Here is a 22,660-nt window from a genome sequence, read left to right on the forward strand (position 1 = left end):
TAAAATGTGTTTGTCTTGTTTGATTCTATATTGATATTTCAAAGCCAACATTTGAATGGATATTGTTCAGCAGATTTAAGTCATCAATAAGATATTGATAACAAGATTATGTGAGCTCTGAGAATTGATTGAAATATTCTTTGTTCAAGCGTTCGTACGCAAACGCGCTGTGGTAAAGTTACGTTTTGGTATGAGATGTAACTCCTAAAGCCAGCAATGAATGGGTGGAAACTTATAGCCTGGAGCAAGCACGGGTCGAACTAAAGCAGAGAACCAAGTGGGCGATAACTTATATCTTTAGAGCGTTAACACTTGAAATAGAAAGGTCTCTTTCTCAGTCTATGCGCCACTGAATCGAGTCTAGAGGACTTATAAGAACATTCTTATCATCACAGAACAGAATAATGGTATTGTGTGACGATAGCACAATAGGATTTATACGTTGAACACTTCTCTTTCTTGCCAGGAGACAAACTATCATTTATTCCAGTAAATATATAACATTTGATACACGAAAATTCTTGAAGATTTCCTAAACGATATCCATAATCTTGGAGCTATTCTTTTCCCAAGAGTCGAATTAAAATAATTTGGAACGAAAACAGAGCTGGGATGGAAATGAAAATTGTATGGAATCTATTCGAGTATTCAGAATTCATGATTCAGGCCTATGCTGGAGTGATGGAGTGAGAGTCTCCTAATGATCATGAGAAATGCAAAACATTAAATCCAAATAGGCCTCGACCCCAAAACCCACTGAGAAAACGCTTTCTTCCCTGGTACCGATTAATAATAGCATTCTACGAAATTGCTGAAAATGGGACATTCTCCGAATTCTTCTCTTCTTTCTCGGAAATAGAGTCCACGTGCTTCATAGGCTAGTAAGAGGCCTGCCTGCTCTTTTGAACTGGTACAGGCACTTCCTTCTGTCCATTCAAGCAGTATCTTCTGACTACAAAGTGTTCAAAAATAAGCCATTAGTTTTTTGTGAACACGTTCGAGGGTAAAAATCGTACTTTTCTACTAAATAGTATCTGAAAATGAAGTACTCAAACTAGTCTAGTGATAATCATCCTCAATACTAAACTAAGAATATAAATCAATACTATTTTGAATATTATATAATGAGTTAACTTCTGCGTAAACGTAATACATGATATGAAGTCTCATATTATGACATTAAAGGTAATGTCATTATTCACTAATTCATTGATGATATATTATCTGTAATTGTCGAATTTTTCCGAGAGACTCTACACCAACCAATCAGATTTACCAGTCTCTGAAGAGATTGGCAAATGTCTAATATTCATTGCTCAACTAATCCAGACCTCTCATTAATGTGTTTCCATACTAAGTAATCTTCTGCTTTGATAATGTCGGGAAAAACTGGATAAGAATTAGCCTATCTAGTTGAATAGAGTTTATATTTGAGCTATATTGAAATGATTGAATAAATGAATGTCCCATGAAGGATTTTCTTCGAAATGTTTGTAGCAGATATGCCAATATGTGGAGACTGAAAACAAAAGACAAACGATGAATGATGAGCTAAGAAATATGGGAGAAATGAATAGATAGGACACTACAGATTCAAGTAGAATGAAGCAAGATTTATCATATTCGAGCTATATGTTACTCGATATACAGAGTGGGTGAAAAGTCCGAGAACGGCTTAATATCTCATACACAAAGGTAATTTGACGGTGGGTGTGATTGGAGATCCTACTCAAATTGAAAAATCTACTTTACAATGACTTTAAAAATCTGGTCCGCCATTTTGAATGCAACTTTCCTTTTTTAAATAGGAAGGTGGTCATGCGATACATGATTTCGATATGGAATTTCAAGAAAAAATGAATGGCGAAAACCGCACATCGATAACTCAAACAGTTCAGAAGATATTCACATTATCAATCAGTACCATGCAAATCAGAAATGAAATACATGAGTGGTATTGATTAATAATGTGAACATCTTCTAAATATGTCCTTCCCTTAAATTATCGGTTTCCTTTTAAAGCATTCATTCTTGGTTTCCCTTTCAATCATTCTTCGTTTTCATATTTCTCTAGTGCCGTGTGCATCTCCAACTAGGTACCAAGCTATCTTATCGAGTTTTTGTTACCGCTTCTGCTTTGTATTCTCCCATGTTAACCGTAGATAATTTACAGCAACAGTTTGCAGTAGGGTACCTAGTCGTTTTGAAAGTATCGATTGATAATATTATTGAGTCGACTAGTTTGTCTGTTTGTTTGTTTGACTAGTAATCATTTTATTCTTTATATATTGAGTTAATCTAGATTTCTCGCTCCTCCATTGGTGCTTTGCGTTTGGGTGATAATGCTCTTGGCCTTTTCGCAGTCTTTAGTTCTTGTATTGAATGGTGATGAATGATATGGCTTCTGTTAGCAGCCATTCAATTTCACAGATTGATTAAAGTGCGGAGTAGTGTGTAATCTTTTTGAGGTATAGCATAAATTTATTAATAATTTGTATTGGGTTTATACTTTTTTCTTTTTCAACTTCAAATTTCTATTCTCTTTTTCTTGTTTAGGTTTTATATTTATTCTCATTAATTTTTATTCTTGTATCTCATGTCATTGAATTCTAATTTATCCATTCATTATCAGAATGTTAGAGGACTTCGTACTGAAACTTCAAGTCTGTACGCATCGTTATTATGCAGCAACTATGATTTGATAATTTTGACTGAAACATGGTTACATGATGGCATAAAAAGTTCTGAAATATTTGATGAACGATATGCTGTTTATCGAAGTGATAGGGGTAGTGGTGATGGTCTTCGGAGGGGAGGAGGAGTACTTGTCGCCGTTCAGAGATCGTTGCAATATGAGCTCTGTGAGGAGCTCACAATAAGCGACATTAATAATAATTATTATGATTCCGTCGGAATTACAATAAGATCCATTTCCACTCACTTCTTCATTAATGCTGTTTATTTATCGCCGAAAATTTCAACAAATGTCTTTCTCAATTATTGTGACCACCTTGAATCACTCAATGGCCTAATCAACGGTAATTTCTTGGTTATCGGAGACTTAAATCTGCCTGAAATCTGCTCCAATGACTATGATCTTTCTGTGGGGACAATAATTAAGGCAAGAATGCTTCACAATTTTATGTCATTCTACGATCTTATTTCTCTAAATCCGGTAAGAAACGAACTGGGTAGGACTTTGGATCTGGTCCTTTGTAACTTTCCTGTCAAAGTCTTTCAAAGCGATGATCCCTTGCTTCCTGAAGACGGCCATCACCCGGCATTGTGTGTTGATGCTTCTTATTCTGTTCCGGAGGCAAATAAATCTCCGGGTGATCCAGTTGAATCCCGGTATAATTATACTAAAGGGGATTACTTTCAACTTTATTGTAAGCTGCGAGACTGTTGTTGGGACTCTGTGTTTGGCTGTACTGATGTCGGCTCTGCAGTGGACGAGTTCAATAGTCTACTCTACAAATATTTGAATGAGTGTATTCCAAGGATCGTATTGAAGAAAAGAAATAATAAATACCCTCCTTGATTTACTACTGATATAATTTATGATTTGAAGATTAAGAATAGATGTGTACGAAAATGAAGAGTGCCCTCTTATCATGATAACCTTTTCAGAAGTTTACGAACATCCTTGAAGGCTAGAATATATGAGTCTCATGAAAACTATTTGACATCGATTCAGTCAGGCTTAAATGGAATTATAAAAAACTTTTGGAATTATGTAAATTCCAAAAGAAAAACGTCGTTTGTGGAGTCGACGATGTCGCTGAATGGGAAGTCCTACTGCGGGTCTGCGGTTGTAGATGGGTTCGCGAAGTATTTTGAGTCAGTTTATGAGGTTGATACACACGCCGCCCCTGATATGCATGAGAATGAGCTGGAGATGTCTGGGAGCTTGGGATTAGGTGTTGGTATTGATTCTGTCTCCTCTGACTAGATCCTGTCTGCTATTAATAGCCTTAGATCTAGCTGTTCTGAGGGCCCTGACTTGATACCTACTTTTATTGTGAAGGGTTGTGCATAGGTACTCCTTAGTCCATTGCAATTCATTTTCAATTTATCGATTAGGACTGGCCAATTTCCATCTATCAAGTCAGGTAAAAGAACTGGTATAAGTAATTATAGGCCCATATAAATTTTAAATTGCTTTTCCAAAGTTTTTGAAAGAATTTTGCATGCAGTTATATACAGGCAGGTGAAGGGAGTCATCGCGGACGAGCAACATGGATTTCTGTCAGGCCGTTCTACGGTGACCAATCTAATGGAGTTCAGCAATGAGGTATCCAGAATTCTTGACGGTGGGGGGTTGATGTTGTTTATACGGATCTCTCAAAGGCATTCGATTCAATCAATCGCAGAATATTAGTTAAAGAACTAAAGTCGATTGGTTTCTGTACAAGCCTGGCAAATCTTGTTGAGAGCTATTTGCATTCAAGAGTGCAGTATGTTAAAGTACATAATTACAAGTCTAGAACTTTCAACTGTACATCTGGGGTGCCTCAGGGTTCTAACCTTGGACCACTTCTCTTTCTTCCATTCATTAACGATCTCCCTGCTGTCTTTGATGGCTCATCCTGTCTGATATATGCAGATGATGTGAAGTTGTACAAAGCGATTTTGAGCCTCGATGACTGCCTTAGCCTTCAAATGGATGTTGATGAACTAAGTGTATGGTGTATGAATAATGGCCTTAGAATAAATATAGCTAAATGCAAAACTTTATCATTTTCCCGGCAGGTAGCTTCACACAGATGCATCTATAGTATTGATGGTATACCGTTGGAGGAGGTAGAATCTTTCAAGGACCTGGGTGTGATTTACAGCTCTGATTTTACATTCAATAAACACATAGATCTTTTGTGTAGTAGAGCCAATCAGCAGATGAGGTTTATCCTGAGAACATGTTCACCTTTAAATGATGTCTCACCCATAATATTTCTGTATGATCTCTTGTCAGAAGTGTTCTTGAGTATGCGTCTGAAATTTGGAACCCTCATTGTAATGATCAAGTACTACTTTTGGAGCGTTTACAAAATAAATTTTTAAGGTACATGTACTTCAGGAAATTCAATTTCGATTGTCTGTTTGGCTTTCCCTCTGACACTCTGAGAAATATTTTCCAATTGAAATCATTAGAAACAAACGAGATGTTAAGCCTTTAATTTTCCTTCTTAGCTTATTAAATAATAAAATAGATTCCCCATATTTGTTTTCATATGTCAATATTAATATATCTACCATATCACGTCGCTCCACTTTCTCTTTTTTTGTGCCCTGTTCCAGAACTGTGAGTCACTATAATTCTCCGGTCAACAGAATTCAAAGACTTTTCAACTGTTTCTCTGGGCAACTGGACATCTTCTGGTTCTCTCGTGGAAAATTTTATAGAATATTAAACAGTCTATTGTGAGATGTCCTTGCTCAGTCGTGTTGTCGATTATTTGTTGCTGTATATAGGTGTGTATCTATTGCACTGTGTACTTCTTACTCATTTTGTTGCTTCATTGGCAGGTATCAGTACTGTGACATTCATTTGTTAGTTTTAACCATTCTTTGTAACATTTTTATTTCAATTTTAGAATCTTTACATTTCTATATTCCGTTTTATGATAATTTTCTTGTATACATATATTTTTCTCCTTCTCTTGTATTTCTATAGTTTTTTTCTTTTAACAATATTGCAGTTGTAAGTTACATTGCTCATTGTATAATAATCTTGTACTGTTGTATTTGTGGAGGAGACACATTAGGGGTAACCTGTTGTCTCCATAAATAATTAAATAAATAAATGAACGGTTCGAGATATCGATATGCGGTTTTCGCCATTCATTTTTTCTTGAAATTCCGTATCGAAATCATGTATTGCATGACCACCTTCCTATTTCAAAAAGTAAAGTTGCATTCAAAATGGCGGATTCAAGATGGTGGACCAGATTTTTTAAAGTCATAGTAAAGTAGTATTTCTAATTTGAGTAACATCCCCAATCACACCCACCTTGGAATCACTTCTTTTTATGAGATACTAAGCCGTTCTCAGACTTTTTTCTCTCCTTTCTGCTTTGAATAGTATTGATTAATAATGTGAATAACTTCAAACCGGTTTGAGATATTGATATGCGGTTTCCGCCATTCATTTTTTCTTGAAATTCCGTATCGAAATCATGTATCGCATGACCACCTTCCTATTTAAAAAAATGAGGTTGCATTCAATATGGCGGACCAGATTTTTTAAGTCATTGTAAAGTAGTTTTTCCAATTTGAGTAGGATCCCCAATCACACCCATCGTAAAATTACCTTTGTGTATGAGATATTAAGCCGTTCTTAGACTCTTCACCCACCCTGTATTAGTAACTTTGATTGGACAATATGTATCAGTTTTTGAAGGCAGTATCATGAGAACCTTCAAGTTTATCAAGCACCCGAAAATTTAAGTATCAAGAAATCAATGGAATTATAAAACGTCTGATGAATATCAAGCTAGGATAATATTATGCGAGATTGGCTTTAAGAGACCCTGTTACATAGGAAACAATCACTACATCATAGCAGTTTTCCAGAATAGATTAGTATAGCATAACATTTTTCTTTGTTGACTTGATAAAATTTGTACAGTTCAATCCACTGTACCACATATATGTAATACATATACAATTTATACTATATTAACGTCAAGAATAAAAAAACAAAAGAAAAAACAATATTACAGACCAATGGGATGAACAGATATAGGTAGACTGAGGAAAAGATGGGTAGGTACCGGAACAGGTACAACAAAACTAATAAGTGCAGTATAGATGAGTAATGCTGATTGTCTAGGAGACACTTCCCTTAAATTACTGCAATTGAACTTGAAATCATTAAAAAGTGAAACTCACAATAATAATGATAGGTGATAATAGAATAAAGCGGAGTCGTTAGTTATTTGAGAAGTGACTAGTCAAAGAAGATCTCATCAGCTCATCAGTCTTCTATGTGGGAAAACTTGGAAGCAATAGGGGACTTACATCTCTAATGGACTTTTCCCTCTCACTAAAAACAACATAATTATGATTCCATTGCAGCTTCTCCGTCATGAATCCACAAAGGCATGAAAAATAGTAATGAAAGCAATTCATCCAATCTGAAGCTGATTTATCTACGCGTTAACAATTGTAGGAAAGCAAAATAATATTGCATTGAATTGCAAAACTTACCATTAAGAAGTAAATTGATGACCTATCAAATATAATAATAAATCACTTCCAGAACTCCACTTGTATGAAGTTCTAGTTCTTTGTATCTTGTACTTCCTATCTAAGATTTATCAATGTCATTTGATTCGCTTTTTATTTAAGACCAATGATATTTTGAAACAGTAATCATTTTCTCTTGCTACTGGTGCCCAAATATTTAGATTTGGGGTTGGTTAATGGGACGAATTGAGCATATTAAGCATAGAGAGACCTAATGATAGCATATTCGAGTTGTGACTTTGAACAATAGCCTACTTTAGACTTCTACAGTACTATATCCTGTACAAAATTACTTTATTACTTTTGACTTGGAGGAATATGCGGGGCAGATAAATGGAGGGACATCAGCCAATTACAGTGATGAATGGTCATAGGTAGAAGCGCGGTTGTCAATTTGTCGAATAGATTCAGTCGACTGAATGCTTCCAGAGAGGAAGCTGAACACTTATTGGAAATTAGAGAACGTTGGCCGGTTCAGAACTGCAACATCGAGCCGCTGTATCCCCACCTTTCTCTGTTGCGCATGTCCCTCCAAGTCAAAAGTAATTTTGTACGGATTATAGACTACACTGGCTCGCCAATAAACAACATTTCTATTTCCCAAGTATTAGCGCACAGTAACGTATTTCACATTTTTGTTTTACGTTGAATAAGTGAGATAGTACTCACGTGAAATGAGTATTGGTTCATAGCTTGTGGAGTATTGGTTTGAATCAATTATTACACGTCATTGCAATAGTAATAATATACAGAGTGATCAAAAAGTCTCTCCGCAGTCAGTATATAAATAAGCATTTATACAATATCATGCACACCAGATAAAAGCTTTTTGATTTTTCCTATATTCCTATGCTTCTTGATTTTTTTCAGCAGACGTAAAGCGGTATATAGTTGTTGAAGAATTTATCGATTTATGATATGAAAATTGGGGTGGAATTCATGAGTGGAAAAAGTGTTAGTATTGATAAGTGAAACTCGTTTTTGAGATATCCGGCAAATTCTTTCTGCTATTCATTTTTTTTGAAACGACTTCTTTATTGGGAATTGGTTGACGATTAGGTTGGGGGTTGGCCAAATAAGGGAAGTTCTTTTTAATTCTTTGGAAAACATATTTGGAAGGAAATTGTCTGCATTATTGATTGATTTTTTATGATGTGCTAGGTCTCTATAGATCAATTGCACTCAACGACATTACGATAAATAATCGAATGGAAAAATATACATAATAGAAATATAAGTATTGCAAAAAAAGAAATTGTTCACTGTCAAAGGTACATTGAAGAATGTAATTCTACTTGGAGAGATAAAATAATTATTAAGGCAGATTATAATAAGCTGGTAGATGATTTTTTATTAGGTTTTACATTGAGGTTGAATGTAAATATCGGCTAGGGTTGAATATCCAATTTTTACTTTCCTTGCCCTATTACCATAGGTAAGGAAAGTATTGCTTTCCAAAAAAGTATTGCTTCCCATCAAATTAATAGAACATAAAATTCTGATTTAAGTGATCAAATGATGTATAGGGAAATTTTTTATCAAACACTAGGTTTCCATTCTGAAAGAATTTTTTTTTTGATTGAGTGTTTTATTGCGAATGGACTTGTGATCACTCTATATGATATTATTATCGTCATAAATAGTTATTGTTGTATGCTTTTGGGAAGGTTCGGGAATTGCGGAATACATGTGATGCTTCTTATTCTTTTCGCTAGTATACAGCATTCATTTGGGATACATACTGCAATTTAAAACTCATTTTTGTATACAATATCAAATTATTTGACCGTGTAATTTCTAAAGCTAACAATACTCGTAATGTAATGTGCAATGTTAGCAGTTACAATTTCTAGTCTTTTCCTCTTTCAGTTTATTATTGCAATCGCCTCCATGAAAGGTTTGTTTGCTGTACTCTTTTGGCCGATGTGATGCGAAAATGTCCATCAGCGTCAACCATCATCAACAACTGTCACTCCTGCTCGCTCTTATTTCCACTTATCTACGCTCTTATTTACACTTCCCTCCGGCTGTCCATATTTTAAAAACATATTCTTGTTTATTCTGAAAACATTCAACAAAGATGGACACTCAAAAGATGAAAACTTGTGATATGACAAGTAATTATTATGATAATGATTAATATTACTGTTATAATTATCATTCTGCAGTGACAAGAGTATTGTAATAACTCTTCGTGTTAGAGAAAAATTTTTTCTCTTCCATATTTGATTTTATTTGTATTTGTGATTTGTGTTGCAGGAATGAGTGGCTCGTGGAACGTGCAGATCCCTCTTTATGCCGGAATCTTTCTGCTGGCAGTGGCTGGCAATGCTCTTGTTATTCTGACTCTTGTTCGTAACCAGAGCATGAGAACGATAACCAACCTTTTTCTGCTCAATTTGGCTGTTTCCGATCTACTTCTGGGGGTTGTTTGTATGCCATTCACTCTGGTTGGAAATATTCTCAGGGACTTTGTGTTCGGTGACCTGATGTGTCGCCTCATCCCATTCCTACAAGGTTACAATTTTTCTACTCATTAGATATTTTGACGATTTATAAAATTAACAAAGTATGAACTTATAAATAAGAATTTCTAGTGTAACCAGAGTTATCTAATCACTCTGGATATACATACATGAACTACACGAATGCACGAACATGTAGGTTGGAAATTTCAATTCAATTCGGATACAGTCTCTGTTCAATATTACTCCACGTAAATGGAGATTTTGCTTCTACCTTTGCTTGATATGAAGAGCAGGATTCAATGAGATCTGAGCAGAGAGAAAATATTAGGTCTGGGTATTGAGGAATACAATATATTTTATTTATACAATGAACTAATCATTATGAAGGTTATCCAATTTTATTCAAGTATGTTTTTTTACTTAAGCAATAATTCCCAATAACGAATGTAACTTTCACGTTCTGAAAAATATAATAAGCCGTAGAATTCATGTTCAAGCTAGAAGCTAGATCCCCTTGTAAATTTTCTTAAACGATAATGCTATTTTGATTCCTTATTACAAATTTATTGATTCCATATTCTCAAACACGGCTGAGCAACGTGGTATGAATATTTTGGAAGAAGCACTTACTCATTTTCAAACGGAATTCAAAACTTAAATTTATAGTGAGTATCTTTATAATTTTGTCATTTTGATAATCAGAGTTGGAAAAATTGATTACGTACGAAAGTATCATTTATAATAACCTGTATGTCAAATATTCAAAGATTTTATAATTTAATGGGAATCACTCGGGTTCGTCGAAACGTTTTCCTTCCCTTGCAAGGTATATTTTTAGCCTTCATTGCATTCATATCCATTAAAATTGTATAGGGGAACCTTCTAGGAAAATGTTTATGGAATCCATCTGTTATAGGATCGAAGTACGGTAAACGCTGAGCGTTGAATAGTCAGTTGTGAGTACGTAAGAGCCTGTTCACATGACAGCGATTTACGCTCGATAGTCTCGCGATTGACCAACCGAGCGGTTGCCAGGTATAGTGAAACACATGGTGCCGTACACATGCAACGCTCGGTTTTAGTAGTCGCCGGCGAATCGCGGCGGTTGTAGTCTCCAGTCCAACCGCTCGGTTGTCGCTCGGTTGCCGGGCGGTTCAATATACTAGAGCAGGCATTAGAGCGTAGGCTACACAATGTCTTCAGTCAACCGAGCGGTTTCGAGCAGAACAGTTCACATAGTGCACATTCTATAACAATTTCAGTTCAATTAAAATTTATTCTATTACAATTTTCAGCTCAGTTAGTTGGTAAGTCAAGTTCAAGTTAGTTTGTAGAGGATCATAGTTTATAGTAGTATCTGGTTCAGTCCAGTTTCAAGTAGTTCATCGTAGAAATATGGAAGTAGGCCTAGAATCCTTTGACACTGAATTGTTTATCAATGAAGTGGCGAAAAGAAAGTGCATTTGGCACATGAAGTGCTCGAATAACAGGAATAGAGTTCTGAAAAGGTCTGCTTGGCAGAATGGCAGGAGATAACATACATTTTTTCAGAGAGCAGCAGTTCACAGCGAAAAACAGCCTTAGGTATACTAAGGAAGGTTGATGTATAGAAATACGGACAACTATTATTGCTGTATAAATATTTATTATAATCTAAAAAGCACGAAAATCCAGAGTATACAAAACTCATATAAAAAACTAAATGTATATTGTTTATTAACATTGTATATTGTGATTTATTTATGAAATTAATTTAAGATAAACACTCCATATATTTGTATAAAAGCTTTTTATTTAATTTTTTCTATTATAAAGTTGAAGAAGCCCTGATTCTGAGGCGACCAATTGTATTGAATTTATTAAATTGAAGGCCAATCAGAAAGAAGCTTACAAATTGTTCAAGGAAGAGATAAAATTTTTCTGAAAACCACTTTCTTCTGGCTTAAGATCTTGACCTGAGAGGATGCACATAGAGTTTGGGGTTCTTTCTTCCTTTAAATTTCAAAAATTACCAAGCCAACCCCTTTTTAAATGTAAAATATTTGTAATTAGTGTTAAATTATCTGTGAACTCAGTGTTGTTGAAGAGTTCGTAATTGTAATTATTCCCCATAAATATATCTTTAATTTAGAAAGAAATCTAAGAGAAATCTGGACCACGCGTTAGCCCAGCAGTGACGAAAGAGACCGGCCTAATTAATTATTGGAAATAATTAATTCAATCCACGAGACCATCAAGAACTTCATTAATGTGAGTGATAAATCAAACGAGCTCGTTTTAAGGCCTTTCTACGTACAGTGGGGGAATTAATTAAAAGCGCTATTAAAATTAACTTAAATTAAAGAAAAAGTCACAACGTGTTGAGTGATATCACATAGTTCATAAGAGAATTTTATAAATTTATTTGATATATGTAGGAAGCTTACTTCCACGCACAGCCCGAACTCATATGAATCCCTGAGATCTCATGTTTGAATATTAATTTGTTAATTATTATTTTTGCTAATTGATCAAAGTATATCTTATTAAATCTAGAGACTTCAATCTGTTACTATATTAAGGAGACGGAAACCCGCTCTTCTATAATCTATTATATAACCAGTGACCCCCTGGGTTGAAAAACTCGCTCATGATCAGTTGTATTGATCTCTGATAACCACAACTTGTAATTATACAGAGTTGGTGAAAATTATGGAAACAGCTAAATATTTCTTTTACAAGGATAATTTGACAGTAGGTTCCATGGGGATTTTATTCGAATGAAAAAAACTACTTTTCTGTCGCTTCAAAACTCGGGTCCGCTATCTTGGATCCGTCATGTGAATCCTGCTTCATTTTGAATCCAACTTCATTTTTTAAATGGGAACGTGGTAATGTTATACATGAAATCAAGAAGAACTTCTCCAACCTACCTAAATGGTAACTAAGGGTATCTTCCCATCGAAATTTGACCGTTAATAAAGAATGTTGAAGAGAAAAATCTAGTGAATTATGCCTAAGTGGTAAATTTGAAAACTTAAATTAATGGAGAGAGAGAGAAAAACAATACATCATTAAGAGAGATAAAAATGTCTTTCAAGTTGGTGTGAATTGTATTGTTCGATGAAAATTGAGTGCGGCCTGTTGGTGAGTTGTTTCAAGGACTTGAGCCTCTCATTGGTAGGCCTGCTCCTGAAACGGCGGAAATTATTCAAGCAATAAATCACACAGCTGTGTCAGCTCTAAGGGTTAATTCAGTGCCAGTAATCTCATTGAAAACTTCATCCAACTCTCGACTATATTCAGCGCTGTTTACAATTTACAGGAATAAGTTCTCCGCCATATTGCATGGTAAATTGATTCATTTTATAACTTTATATCTCCTCAAAGTTTAGATATAAATACTCAAGACCAGAGTTTACATTTCTCATTCGAGGAATTATGCATATTATATTCGTGTTCACAGAATAGTTCTGACTCATACCAATGAATTGACACTAGTCAGAAAAGTTATTAAGTTATATTATATCATTCGAAATTAGATGCTTAGTAATATGCATTGTGATTGCCGTTCTGTATTCGTGTTCTATCAGTTGTTGGATGTGAACATGCTCATTCGAATCACTTCAAGGATATTTATATCAAGTTACCTAGAATACCTGTATGCTAGGTACATTGATTTTCGTGTGTTGGTAGATGATGGTGTGTCGGTAAATATCGAAATTAATTCATATTATGGCTAGTGTTGGCTAATGTAGTTCATTCATGGCATGATATCATATTTGTCTTCATTTTATATCTATTCAAGAAGTCATACTAGTAGCTCTGTGAACAGTAGACCTCGCGCTCAGTAAGTTACATTGACCTGTTGTTATGTTTTCTCAAAAATTAATAAATATAATTTATCAATTAAAATGTCTAGAAAAAATCCTACATAAATATAGAGCTTTCTGTCCTATCGTACCGTGACATGTCGTCCCGGAATGTGAGTGTGAGCGCTGTTATCAGGTCTGGCTGCCGTCGATACGCCAATCCAATCAACCCATCAGAGAACATTCTGTGTTGTCGTGTTGGCGAAAAATCGGTTTGTTGAAATTAACAAAATAAACTACCATAATGCTGATTTCCTACAAACTTCATTTCTCACTTTTCATGATTTGAGAAATCAATTTTTTTTCAATAATATTTGTTGCAATTTTAATCATCAGATTAAAAAAGAAAAATGTCTTCTATCAATAACTCCAAACTCCAAACTAGGCCTCAGCTTATGGAAAGACAAAGTTGGTAGACAACCTGTCTACTAACGTTGATGGAAAGATACATTTTCAAGATGTTCGATGTTTTTGAACGGGTAATATTCTACACATAGTAATATGAATAATCTAAGAAGCGGTAATACTAATATTAGAGTAATATAGTGATAAAGATTGAGTACATGGACGTTGTAGTAATTATTTATCATAACCGAGCGCAAACCGTTCATGAATCGCTGTCATGTGTACGAGGCTGGCAAACCGAGCGATTTGCCAATCGAGTGACAGCCGAGCGTAAATCGCTGTCATGTGAACAAGCTCTAACATTCAAGAGCGAATAATAATAGGTCAAGTGTCGAATGCAGGGGAAACAGCAAAGCTACAAGTTTTACATGCACTTGTATGTTTGTGGATGGTGGTGGTCACAAAGGCGCTTGGGAGGTGAAAGCCATTTATTGCATGCGCATCTTCCTTCTTGCAACCACTGACCCAAATAAGCTGTCAAATATGATCCTCACTAATATGAATGTCCTTAACAGTGTTCCAAGAACGAAATTTCGACTAAAATGAACGTGATATGAATGTTCATGGATAATAAGAGAGAATGGAAGGGAGAAGAGAAAGATGCTTTATCTTATTCCCGGAAAAATACACATACATAGATAGTATTGTGAGAAATGTGCCGTATTTTTTGATGAAAAAAGGCCCTCGTGTTTGGATCAATATTTGCATCCGAACTCTCATCGTAATATTAATTTGGAATATGCTCCCTTTCCATCCAAGTTGACGACGCTGGTCAGGCATTTGTTAACAAACAATAAGTCCATAAAGGTCTCGCGTTTCTCTAGCGCCAAATAAAGTCTACAATACAAGCGTCACTCGACCACTCGACCAAATCAGATGACGCGGTGTATGATTGCTCCACTTATCAAGTATTCATCATCATACTCGGAAGCATCTGCAGACGGGTCGTGGGCGTACGAGTGATAACCACATAGCTGCCTCGTCGTCATCTTACGTACGGTATGAGAGGCTTGTGATGCATATGAGAGGCGTTATTAGTGAGGCTCTCATTAGACTTAATGCCTCTTATCATTGCTCATAGAGACAAGAAGCCAAATTGTTGTAAAAAGTTGTATCGGTGTCATTGATTGAAATGGAAGGTCGGATTATTAGCTTTATTATCATGATAAGTGTGTACTTGGGTAAACTTGAAAATATTGGATCTGGAGACTTCAATCTGTTACTATATTAAGGAGACGGAAACCCGCTCTTCTATAATCTATTATATAACCAGTGACCCCCTGGGTTGAAAAACTCGCTCATGATCAGTTGTATTGATCTCTGATAACCACAACTTGTAATTATACAGAGTTGGTGAAAATTATGGAAACAGCTAAATATTTCTTTTACAATGATAATTTGACAGTAGGTTTCATGGTGATTCTATTCGAATGAAAAAAACTACTTTTCTGTCGCTTCAAAACTCGGGTCCGCTATCTTGGATCCGTCATATGAATCCTGCTTCATTTTGAATCCAACTTCATTTTTGAAATGGGAACGTGGTAATGTTATACATGAAATCAAGAAGAACTTCTCCAACCTACCTGAATGGTAACTAAGGGTTATCTTCCCATCGAAATTTGACCGTTAATAAAGAATGTTGTGTGTATAAAGACACACAGCGAATACTCCGTGCAAAGATTAGAGAAGCAAAGGAGGAGTATTACAAACAAAAGTGTGAGGAAATTGAGGAGTTACAAGCAAAGCACGATAGTTTCAACATACACAAAAAAGTTAAGGAGCTCACTGGTACTGGTAAACAGAAGCAACTCAATATATTATATGATAACAAGGGGAAAATAGTGGCAGAAATAGAACAAAAGCTAGAAATATGGAAAAGCTACGTTGCACAACTCTTCAAAGACGAGAGAAAACAAATTGATCTTGAAAATATGGAAGGAGAGTTGGGCCCTGACATAATTAAAGATGAAGTGGTATATGCAATTAACACAATGAAACCCAGAAAGGCATCAGGTCCCGACCAACTGCCAGTAGAAATCCTCAAATTGATAGAGGAGGATCAGATTCATATCCTGTTAGAACTAATGAACGAAGTATATAGGACAGGAAGGATACCAAAAGAATGGTTGTTATCAACTTTTGTAGCCCTTCCAAAAAAGAAGAGTGCCAAGCATTGCAATGACTACCGAACCATAAGCCTTATGTGTCACATATTAAAAATCATGTTGAAGGTTATCCATAATAGAATATACAAGAAATTGGATGAATGCATCAGCAATACGCAGTTTGGATTCCGTAAAGGACTAGGAACAAGGGAAGCTCTGTTTGCACTCAATGTCTTATCACAAAGATGTCTGGATATGAATCAAGACCTACACATATGCTTCATAGACTACCACAAAGCTTTTGATAGAGTTAGGCATGACCAACTCATGGAAACCCTAATAAAGAGGAGAATAGACCACAGAGACATAAGAATTATTTCCAACCTCTACTATAGTCAAAAAGCAGCAGTACGAGTAGAGAATGTAACATCGGAAGAAATTGAAATACAGAGAGGGGTTCGTCAAGGATGTATACTGTCACCAATCCTCTTCAATCTCTACTCTGAAGATATAGTAGATAAAGCACTTGTTGATCAAGACATAGGCATTATTAGTGAGGCTCTCATTAGACTTAATGCCTCTTATCATTGCTCATAGAGACAAGAAGCCAAATTGTTGTAAAAAAGTTGTATCGGTGTCATTGATTGAAATGGAAGGTCGGATTATTAGCTTTATTATCATGATAAGTGTGTACTTGGTAAACTTGAAAATATTGGATCTGGAGACTTCAATCTGTTACTATATTAAGGAGACGGAAACCCGCTCTTCTATAATCTATTATATAACCAGTGACCCCCTGGGTTGAAAAACTCGCTCATGATCAGTTGTATTGATCTCTGATAACCACAACTTGTAATTATACAGAGTTGGTGAAAATTATGGAAACAGCTAAATATTTCTTTTACAAGGATAATTTGACAGTAGGTTCCATGGGGATTTTATTCGAATGAAAAAAACTACTTTTCTGTCGCTTCAAAACTCGGGTCCGCTATCTTGGATCCGTCATGTGAATCCTGCTTCATTTTGAATCCAACTTCATTTTTTAAATGGGAACGTGGTAATGTTATACATGAAATCAAGAAGAACTTCTCCAACCTACCTAAATGGTAACTAAGGGTATCTTCCCATCGAAATTTGACCGTTAATAAAGAATGTTGAAGAGAAAAATCTAGTGAATTATGCCTAAGTGGTAAATTTGAAAACTTAAATTAATGGAGAGAGAGAGAAAAACAATACATCATTAAGAGAGATAAAAATGTCTTTCAAGTTGGTGTGAATTGTATTGTTCGATGAAAATTGAGTGCGGCCTGTTGGTGAGTTGTTTCAAGGACTTGAGCCTCTCATTGGTAGGCCTGCTCCTGAAACGGCGGAAATTATTCAAGCAATAAATCACACAGCTGTGTCAGCTCTAAGGGTTAATTCAGTGCCAGTAATCTCATTGAAAACTTCATCCAACTCTCGACTATATTCAGCGCTGTTTACAATTTACAGGAATAAGTTCTCCGCCATATTGCATGGTAAATTGATTCATTTTATAACTTTATATCTCCTCAAAGTTTAGATATAAATACTCAAGACCAGAGTTTACATTTCTCATTCGAGGAATTATGCATATTATATTCGTGTTCACAGAATAGTTCTGACTCATACCAATGAATTGACACTAGTCAGAAAAGTTATTAAGTTATATTATATCATTCGAAATTAGATGCTTAGTAATATGCATTGTGATTGCCGTTCTGTATTCGTGTTCTATCAGTTGTTGGATGTGAACATGCTCATTCGAATCACTTCAAGGATATTTATATCAAGTTACCTAGAATACCTGTATGCTAGGTACATTGATTTTCGTGTGTTGGTAGATGATGGTGTGTCGGTAAATATCGAAATTAATTCATATTATGGCTAGTGTTGGCTAATGTAGTTCATTCATGGCATGATATCATATTTGTCTTCATTTTATATCTATTCAAGAAGTCATACTAGTAGCTCTGTGAACAGTAGACCTCGCGCTCAGTAAGTTACATTGACCTGTTGTTATGTTTTCTCAAAAATTAATAAATATAATTTATCAATTAAAAATGTCTAGAAAAAATCCTACATAAATATAGAGCTTTCTGTCCTATCGTACCGTGACATGTCGTCCCGGAATGTGAGTGTGAGCGCTGTTATCAGGTCTGGCTGCCGTCGATACGCCAATCCAATCAACCCATCAGAGAACATTCTGTGTTGTCGTGTTGGCGAAAAATCGGTTTGTTGAAATTAACAAAATAAACTACCATAATGCTGATTTCCTACAAACTTCATTTCTCACTTTTCATGATTTGAGAAATCAATTTTTTTTCAATAATATTTGTTGCAATTTTAATCATCAGATTAAAAAAGAAAAATGTGAAAAAAATAATGTCTTCTATCAATAACTCCAAACTCCAAACTAGGCCTCAGCTTATGGAAAGACAAAGTTGGTAGACAACCTGTCTACTAACGTTGATGGAAAGATACATTTTCAAGATGTTCGATGTTTTTGAACGGGTAATATTATAGTCCACTAGACAGCTGATTTATGATGAATGATATTCTAAAGTCTTATTTTTACGGTAATATTGGCGTCCAAAGGAGACTCCTTTTTCCTTTTGTATTATCCTTAGAATGCAAAATTTAAAAAAACCGTATGTATACGTCGACGCGAAATTCAAAAAGGAACATTTCAAATTTGATGAAAATCTATTGCTGCATTTCGCTGTAAATGCGCAACATAAATATAAACATATAAACATAGAGAGAAATGCAAAACCGTCGACTTCGCTCGGTCAAACATTATTTTTGAGAGAATGTTTCTTGATAATATTATTGCTCAAAGTTGAACCCTGAACACAATCACATCGAGTGGAAAAGTAATCAAATTTCAATAACCTTCCTATTCCGCTTGCTGTAACTCTAATAGGCCTGATCGGAAGCATTATATGGCTTATTACTATATCGGAATATTATGGCTTCTGCTCTCAACAATGATCTTATTTCCGCTTTCACCATGTGATCTTCTGCTAAGCTGAGGCACTTGTGAACCCATTCCACCATAGCCATGATTCCACACATCAAAAATATCCCATTGGAGGGTCTACGGCCTTTTATTCTCAGAGGCACGTTGAAAAATAATGCAGTTTGATATATCCACATAGCCTGATATATGCTGAAAACTGTTAAGCTTTTGAATCCCTTAAGCACTAGTATTATATAAGTAATGTTTCAGCAGTAACACCCTCACAAAACTGGAATGGGAGAGATTCGATAGAAATTCTATTACTTTCATCGATTCCACAGCAATATTTTATCAACTGAATTCTGTGATTCCATTCACATCAGTTGAAAATTATTGCTGTGAGCCATTATCAACAGAGCTGTAGGAGAAAACGTTTTTAGAAATACCGAAATGCATTTATTCACTCCATCCTGCTGAAAACATTTTATCACTTCACACATTGGGATATCACTGGCCCATAAAAATGTCATGAGAAGTTATGAATTCAAGACCAATCAATGTCATGCAAATTTTTTTTTTGTCTTTCTACAAGTATGACAGTATTAAAAATAATACATAGGATACGATTGCTCTCTTGGAATAAGTGTGCTATAGGTTCTACTAAGAACAAAGCTAATATTACATCATCATTTCTTCATCGACAATCTATCTTCTTGAGGCTGTGCAAAAGCTAAATAAGAACTTTCTACTGGTGATATTTTTTCGATTTGTATACTATAAAGCTATCAAAATGAAAAATAGAAAAGTTTTTTCCAGGAAAATTGGCTAACAGCTATCCCAAATCCTCCATACTACATTGCACAACTCTGTATTTGAACGAGCGTTAGCGAACTTCTCTCTTTTGACTTACTAGAACCCAAAGTCGTTTTCTGTCGGTTTGTATTATGTTCGACAAGAACTTTAGAAATAATTGATCAATCAGCCTCAAATTTTTAACACGAATTCATCGAACCTTTTTACAGGTCAAGTTCATTGGACAACAAGATTGACTCACTCCTTCGTCCTTTTACAGGATATAAAAATAAAATTAAAAGTGCATGAGAAAAAAAATGTTTTGATTTATTATTTATCAGTCAGCTGAAATTATTTGCATGCTATTTTTGTAATTTTTCTATTCATTTAAAGAAGCTGATGCTATTGTTTGGCAGTTGTCACACAGACTGTCAGACAGACAGACGTTATGCGCCGACACATGATTTTAGCTGAATAATACACACATTAATTTATAAGTTCTATATTAAATCGCTTCCGTTAACGTCTGTCTGCCTGTCAGACCATGTAACATACATGTAAGTTGAATTAAAAATTAAGCTGGATTCGAAATGATCCATACGAGGGATCTAAGATGGCGGACAAAAGTTTTGAAGCGACAGAAAGTATTTTTTCAATTGGAATAGGATTCCCATGGAACCTACTACTGTAATATCATACTTGTAAAAGATAAATTCAGCTGTTTCCATAATAATTCTCACCAAGTCTGTATAATTTTTTACAAGTTGCGGATCTCAGAGATCAATACAGCAGTTCACAGTCAGCGAGTTCTTCAATCTAGGGGGTCTCTATAGTCTGTGTAAAATAAGTTGAGACTTGGTCCTCCATCCGAAGAAATTACAAGGTTATTAATTCGTGTAAAATTGCAACTTTCTCAAATTTTCAATTCGACGTCAGAATCGGATGTAGAATATCATCCCCGATATCCTAGTAGTGCTAAAAAAGTTTCACGGTTGAAGAATTAAAAGGAAATTGAACTTCTATGATAAAATTAGAAACATCGTGACGATTTGTTTTCCTATTGAATATCACTTCTCTCAGAATCATGGGGCGTCGTAATGCGTAGTTATTTTATGTCAAATTAACGGGGGGAATGTCTCCTTTCTATTGGTGTCTGGATCATTTTTATCCAACCTATAGTTATTTTTCAATTAATTATTATGTTTGACAATATCGAGCAGAAAACATGAAATTTTTGACATTCTGGAAACGTTTTTGTTTCGAAAGATAAGTGGGTGGTGAAAGCGAGAAAGTTTCTCTGAAATAATTTAAATTATTTTTTCAATTGTCAAAAGTAGTCGGAAGATCGTATTTTGGTCTCCAAGAAAATTTAAAGTTAAAAGAGCGGCAGCATGGTATGCATTGTGTACCAAATTGCATAAAGGCTGGCAATTTACAAGATAGCATTAACTGAATTAATAAAAAAGAATATAAAAGTCTTGAAGTATCCTTTATTATTTAAAAAAACTTTAAAATAGTTCAAAATTTTTATATTGTTTTTATTAATTGAAAAGTACCCCATGTGAATGGATTATTCGAGGCGAGGTTGTCACTTTCACTATTTATAATCATGTGGTTTGCAGTTGCTAAATTTTTCAATCGTTTGTATTTTGATTTTGTTGATCCCAGCTATTGATAGCATATGGTGGCACACCATTCAGCCGTTATACTTGACTTTGAAACTCCTGAGAGGCCAAAATACATTCTTCCGAGTACGTTTGACAATTGGAAAAATAATTTCAATTATTTCTGAGAATCTTTCTCGCTTTCACCACCTAATCATCTTTTGAAACAAAAAAGTTTTAGCATATCGAAAATTTCATGTTTTCTGCTCGACATTGACGAACATAATCATTCATTAAAAAATAACTATGTGTCAGATAGAAATGATCCAGACATCAATAGAAAGGAGACATTCTCATCGTTTATTTTATATAAAATTATTCCGCATTACCCCCATGATTCTGAGAGAAATGATATTCAAACAAAGTGATAAGAAAAATCTTCGCGATGTTACCAATTTTATCATAGAAGTTGAATTTCCTTTCAATCCTTCAGCCTTGAAACTTCTTTAGCACTACTATGATATCGGGGATGATATTTTACAACCAATTCTGCCGTTGAATTGGAAATTTGAAAAAGATGCAATTTCACACGATTTGGCAACCCTGTAATTTCTTCGGATGGAGGGCCAAGTCTCAACTTATTTTACACAGACTGTAGTAATATTTTTTTTCCACTGTCTTTAGTAATTGTGAATTATTTCAAGCTGTATGTTGTATATCGTTTTGTGGAAATAGAAAATCAATTTCATTTGGTTTCGTTGGGTCTTGTAGATTGCTGGTCCATCATTGGCAAGAAAATACTGTATAAAATTATTAGAAGTAAGCTCATATTATCTCTACAGAGATAAAACTTCATAGACAGATGGAGAATAATAAAAGAGCTTCCAATGATTCAAAATCGTTCATTCATTGAATCAGCTTCTTAAAGGTTGAACGAAGTTCTTTCTCCATCCTTCTATTTGCTTCAATTACTCAATGACTTTAATTGCTTCAACGACTCAAGAATCCTTTACTGGTTCAGGGTATCAAGGAATTAATTTGAATTGCTAACTTGCGTTTTAATAATGCATTGTCCCAGAGTGCAAGCGGCTCGCATTGATATGATATCGCTTGTTGATAATTGTTTGTTTAACTTTTCTATTGAACTTTGAAGTGGAACGACAAATTGGAAATGGGACTGCTTTGATTTATATTTAATAGAAACGGC

The 22,660-nt window shown here is 34.9% G+C and overlaps 1 protein-coding gene across 2 annotated transcripts in view; it reads left to right on the plus strand.

Moving 5' to 3' along the window:
• The window catches only part of LOC111043922 (cholecystokinin receptor), a 119,402-nt gene that overhangs the window by 34,822 nt on the left and 61,920 nt on the right, over positions 1–22,660 (plus strand). For both annotated transcript variants that reach the window (XM_022328996.2, XM_039423451.1), the window contains exon 2: positions 9,508–9,765. In XM_022328996.2, coding sequence (XP_022184688.2) covers positions 9,510–9,765 — 256 coding nt within the window. In that variant the 5' untranslated portion in view covers positions 9,508–9,509. The remainder of the gene's footprint in view (positions 1–9,507; positions 9,766–22,660) is intronic.

The sequence above is a fragment of the Nilaparvata lugens genome, chromosome 3, assembly GCF_014356525.2.
Source record: "Nilaparvata lugens isolate BPH chromosome 3, ASM1435652v1, whole genome shotgun sequence".
NCBI lineage: Eukaryota > Metazoa > Arthropoda > Insecta > Hemiptera > Delphacidae > Nilaparvata > Nilaparvata lugens.